At 36.2% G+C, this 6,000-nt stretch overlaps 1 protein-coding gene across 2 annotated transcripts in view; it reads left to right on the plus strand.

Annotated features, from left to right (window-relative positions):
- LNX2 (ligand of numb-protein X 2) overlaps window positions 1-5,698 on the plus strand; it is a 77,913-nt gene extending 72,215 nt beyond the window's left edge. For both annotated transcript variants that reach the window (XM_012810009.2, XM_023517749.1), the window contains 2 exons: window positions 1,104-1,262; window positions 3,383-5,698. In XM_012810009.2, coding sequence (XP_012665463.1) covers window positions 1,104-1,262; window positions 3,383-3,518 — 295 coding nt within the window. In that variant the 3' untranslated portion in view covers window positions 3,519-5,698. The remainder of the gene's footprint in view (window positions 1-1,103; window positions 1,263-3,382) is intronic.
- Window positions 5,699-6,000: the final 302 nt, after the last annotated feature.

Below are 6,000 nucleotides of genomic sequence, written 5' to 3' on the forward strand. Positions count from 1 at the left end.
TGCAGAATTATGAAAATAACCTATGCTTTTGCTAAAAATTCAGACCAATACATGGGCTCGTGTGCCATCTCCAAAGTCTGTCTAAAAGCCCTTACTTTTAAATGAGTTAAGAAACTAGACGAGATGAGATGTTCTGCCATACTGTATATTGCTTTACAGAATTGGCTTTATTAAGAAATCTTTATGTATTAAAAACAGGAAATCTTGCCTTAGATGCCTCTCGATCCAGTTTCACCTAGAAATGAAAGCTAATTTCTTTATTCAAGGAGGTTTTTATATCACTTAGGGGTTTTTTTGTCTGTTTTTGTTTTGTTTTGTTTTGTTATGTTACATCTTTACTCATTTCTTGTTCCCAAATCCATAAAGCTATGGAAATGTAAGTAGATTTTTTTTTGTCTCCCTGGCAGTAGCTTTTTAACTGTAACTTCTCGATGCTGATGATATGGAAAGGAAAAGGGGGAAAAAACTTATTTTTGCTATTTTCTAGATTGATTTTCCTATTTTTGCTATTGAGTCTTTCTTAAAATGAAAGCATTCTAAGTGAAGGAGGAAAGTACAACAAATAAGTGCTCATGGAGATTAACAGTGGGACCTCCCCCCTAGTATGCTTTCAGAAAAGGGGAGTGATTATCTGCTTTATTTTTGGAAGCTACACTGGTCATTTTCTTCTTTATTTGAGCTCTAGTTCAGTAGTACTAGACCTCTTTCATCCCACTTTGTTGTACATACAAATGATTATTAGAATTGAGGACGTTGTTGACAATGCAGAGTGCAAATATAGGCACATAAGCTTTGTACAGATCTCTGAGGTGTGATTTGTAACCAAGTTTATGTAAGCTCTGTACTTGTGTGTATGTATGTGTGTCTTCACTTGGGAAGAGACGACTGAAAAAAGGGGGAGAAATTCAAGTCTACCTAGTACTGCATCTATGCTAGAAATATGGGTTGTTGTCAAAGTAAGATATTCTGAAGGAAATAAAGTAGCCCTTTTTCTTTTTTCTAAGAGTGATAAAAGAATAAGATGATATGGGGTTATATCAAAGCTGAGCAGGCTACGAAAGCCTCCACATTAATTTTTTCTTTTATTTTTGTGTTTATTATAGTGCCCTTCATAGCTGCCATGATATAGTTTTACGAAGAAGCTACTTGGGAAGTTGGGGCTTTAGTATTGTTGGTGGATATGAAGAGAACCACACCAATCAGCCTTTCTTCATTAAAACTATTGTCTTGGGAACTCCTGCTTATTATGATGGAAGATTAAAGTAAGTCCTGTTCTAATTGATGATATGATTCATACTTATTATGCTGGACACGATTTAGACCAGAGGTCAGCACCACATACAGCCCTCTGTTTTTGAAAATAAAGTTTTGTTGCAACACAGCCAAGGTCATTTGTTTATGTACCGTCTATGTCTGCTTCCACTCTACAGTGGCAAAGTTGAGTCCTCATGATAGAGACTCTATGGTTCTTAAAGCCTAAAATATTTACCATCCATCTGACTCTTTGCAGAAAGGGTTTGCCAATCCCTGATGTCGATTAAAGAGTTACCTTTACTATCTTGTCACTTATAGTTCTATTTTATTAATCTAATGACAACAACTAAATCTGAGTCATTTGATTGAACACATTGTGAAGTGACAGTGAGCTCTGAGCTAGTTTCCCACACAGCTGATGCAGATCCAGTCCTGTCATTAGATGACTCTGCTTAATTTTTCTCCATAGCACTCATGTCTCCCTGACATTGTATTTATGCAAGCTCCATGAGGGAGAGGGATCTGGTTACATTTATTGTTATATCCCTAGCAGTCATAACAGTGGCTCATATATAATAAGATCTCAATAAATATTTGATAAATGGATGTGTGATAGCTTGCAGCTTGCCAGGTGCAGTGCTAAGTGCTGTACATGCATTATTTAATCTTCTTAACAACCTTATGAGGTAAGTGTCATTATTATTCCTGTTTTACAAACAAGATAGCTGAGGCTTGGGAAAGTTAAGAAACTTGCCCAGGATGAAATAGCTGAGTGTGGTTGACTGGCATTTAAACCCAGGACTGTCTGGCTCCAGAGCCCTGGTGTTTATCCCCTCTGCTGCTGATTACAACCACTGAGCAGAACTCACTCAGCCAGTGTGCAGCCTGTTTTCTTTTTCAAAGCTTAGGCACTGAGAAAAGAAAGAAAAGGTGTTATGTCAGAGATTATCATCACAAAGAAGATGGTTGATTCCAAGTTCTTAATGCCTGGTTTATGACGAGAGAAACAGTTCTTAAAAAGTAAATGCTGGCTTGGCGCCTGTGGCTCAAGTGGCTAAGGCACCAGCCACATACACCCAAGGTGGCAGGTTCTAATCCAGCCCGGGCCCGCCAAACAACAATGACGGCTGCAACCAAAAAATAGCCAGGCGTTGTGGCGGGCGCCTGTGGTCCCAGCTACTTGGGAGGCAGAGGCAGAAGACTCGCTTGAGCCCAGGAGTTGGAGGTTGCTGTGAGCTGAGATGCCACGGCACTTTACCCAGGGGGACAGCTTGAGGCTCCTGTCTCAAAAAAAAAAAAAAAAAGTAAATGCTGACATATTAGGTAGAATGCTGAGCAGGTGGAGAGTTTGCCCTGTTGGCAAAAAGAAAGTGACATCCAAATAATGTGAGAAGGTGATCAGGAGTGGTTTGCTCCAGGTCAGTCTATATTGATAAAGATTTTTTAAAAGTTATTGTAGGAGAAAGGAGTAGGGGGAAATTAATTCATTGTTCTCTTAGCTGACTTACTCAACTAGTCTAAGCATCAGTTAATTAGTCTATGATTGTATTTAAACCTCTATCAAAAAGAAATTGAAATCATAATAAACTAGCATATCATTTATGGTCTAAACTGAAGACCAAAAATCATAACAATAATTATAATCATAAAGATAGAAAGGGCCTCGATTCATTGTCTTGTGATAATTCTGCCAGGAGGATAGTGAGTGTGTCTCAGTAGCTAAAAGAAGAGGAAGGGTCTTAGTTAATTCAGCCTTCAGATGTACGCACTTTAAGAAATAACAATCAGATAATAACCAACCCCCTCCAAATGGATTTTTTTAAAACAGATTTACTTTTCTAATTATACTTTGTTTAAATTAGTATGAAAATTACTTTGCTTATTCTTGAAATTCACCTACTGGTTGTTGGAAGTATTGACAGAAGGATTTCCTTGATGGGCAAGGGAAAGCCAGAATAAGCTAAAAACTATCCCAGATGATTCTCAGAGTAGACGGTACACCCAAATCTTGACAGTTAATTGGTAAGTGCAGATGTAACTTTATGCTAAGCAGTCTTAGTTGGGGTAATGTTTTTAATACTATGACAATAGTAACATTCTGCTTCTGTCCCTGTTTGTCTTTGTCCAGATGCGGAGACATGATCGTGGCTGTCAATGGCCTGTCGACTGTGGGCATGAGCCATTCTGCGTTAGTTCCCATGCTGAAGGAGCAGAGGAACAAAGTCACTTTGACAGTTATTTGTTGGCCTGGAAGCCTTGTATAGTTTTTTCAAGTTGGTTTTGAGTCTTCCATCTTCCTTTTTTAGGTTTTTGAAAGAAAACCCTCTTATTTCATTGTATTTCTGGTTGTTAGGAACTAACTACTGATACAGCTGGTATATACAGGGCCCAAAACCACTAAGATTATCCATATGTGTCTATTTAAATGGTTTCCTAAATTTAGTTACATTTCTTTGGCCTTGGAAACAGTCTTCCACTAACCCTCGTTAGTTTATATTTTCAGAATTCAGACTCATAGTTGTCAAAATATTGCCTGCAGTGATGAGCAAAGTATATCCAGGCTATATGACCCAGCTAGTAAAGTGAAGAATTTCTGGGGGGTCTTTGTTTTCAATAACCGAATCACAGGATGGGTTATACATCTCCCAAGATGGGTGCCAGTGAAGCCAACAGCAGCAGCATGTACTGCCACTGTTGAGCCAATGCCATGAATGGATACTTTTTAAATTTGGGCAATAAGTGTTCCCCATTTTTCATCGGTGCCAACATTTCAAAACTTAATACTGTTTATAAAGTGATTTTCTGGTTTATGTTATTTATACTGTAATCTCTCAATACTAATAGAAGTTGAAGAAAATAAGTCTGACACCACTAAAGAGATATTTTTTATAAATAATGTACTATTATTAGAATAGTAGAGAATAAAAGATAATGTTACCCAGTGACAAAGGAATTTGGATAGTAATTATAGTTTAGTGCTAGAGATGGTAAAAGCTGCATTTACTTGAACGGTTGAAAAGCATTAAAGATCCATCTCCAAAGGAATGTTTTGTTACATAGGAAAATGTTGAAGGCATTTTTGCAAAAAATCATTTTTAGAGTTTCTATTATACTTGTCACCAATCTTGGCTGGAAATGTTTTTGGGATTTATGCAATTAAACTAGATGATAAAGATAAAACCATATTGCTATCAAACACACATACATTATCACAGCTAAGTAGGAAAGGGGAGACCTTTTTATTTTATTCATATAGGAGTCTTTCTTGAGTGTTTTAGAAACCTTATTTTCCTCATTATTTCTTAAGAACTTAGTTGTTTCAAGTAAGAGACTGAAAAGTTCTGTGTCTTTAATCTGAAATATAGTAGGTTTTAGGTATTGATATGTTTTAATCAGCTCTTGGTCACTAGGCTATTTCATATTTTTTTGAAATGTTTTTGAAAACTATGGCTAGCCCATTTTGTTTGTCCTTTATTCAATACAGTTATCCTTTGGAGAACACATAAGTGAATAAGAGAAAAATGTCTTTACCTTATTAATATTATGCATACTTGAAAAAAGTTTCATTAAGAAACCTAGTTCAGAATCTGAGCTAATTTACAAGTGACCTCTGTAATAAATGGTATTGATAATCAGAATGTATTTCAAAATACTACAGTACGATATATTATGAAGCATGACCACTTTATTTTGAAGCTTGGCAGTTGCATTGTGGAGTTTATTATATCTGTAGCATGTCACTCATGATTTCAGTTAGTTTTATAATGAGTTTTTAAAAATGTATCTCTTTGAAATAACTAAGATATGGCAACAGTAATTGCTACTGATTGTTCAACCCCTTATCTACACTGTGTAGTCAACATACAACCAAGATACAGTGAATGCCCCATACAGTATATTACTGTTTATGTGATGATTGGCTTTGGAAGCAATTTAATATTTAACTGCTTTGATATTCTAGTTGACATAGAATGAGTTTTTGTCCTGCTCCCCAAATAGAATTTTGTAACCAACTTTGCTATTTTTTTAAAGTTTGTAAGAAGGTGTCATTTCTTGGGGAGAGTAGCCATCCATCAGCAAACATCCTAATTGCTACTTTGCTGTATGTAAAATACTTAACAATAAACCTGGTGGTATAATGGGTATTTTGAAAGAAGACATTTTTTTCAATATTATTTTTATCATGGAAATCTTGGAATTGGCTTTAAGCTGTAGCTTTTATGACAAAAGACTGTCATTTTTGGTCAGAATGATATTTGGTGATGGAAAACTATTCATAATTTATTGTTACTGTAGAACTATTGGGACTTTCTCATTTTTAGCTCTGATAGTTAAATATTTTGATTTGTTCTGTGCCTTCAGTTTAAATTATTTCAGGATTTTCCAGATGTATTTAAATAATGGTGTGATAATCATTCAGGATGGAAATAAAAGTCATCCTTTCCATTATAGCAACATTGTCTCCTTTCTTGAACAGCAGATGTTGACTCAATCTGTTCCTTATTTTTGTTGGTGGCACCACTGTCCTTATAGTAAGCCAAACTTACAACCTCAGGATCACAAGTCCACCTTCCCGTGGCCATCCCTGTAGGCAGAACACATAATCTATACTTAGCCTCGGGATGTTGACCTACACAGTACCTCTAGACCTGCGTCATCCAATGTGTGTGGCTGTTGAGTACCTGAATGTGGCCGGTGCTACATGTTAAAATGGTAAATCTTAGATACATTGGGTTATATAAAATA

This window comes from Otolemur garnettii, unplaced genomic scaffold (assembly GCF_000181295.1).
Source record: "Otolemur garnettii isolate 467f Iridium unplaced genomic scaffold, OtoGar3 scaffold00120, whole genome shotgun sequence".
In the NCBI taxonomy this organism is placed as follows: Eukaryota; Metazoa; Chordata; class Mammalia; order Primates; family Galagidae; genus Otolemur; species Otolemur garnettii.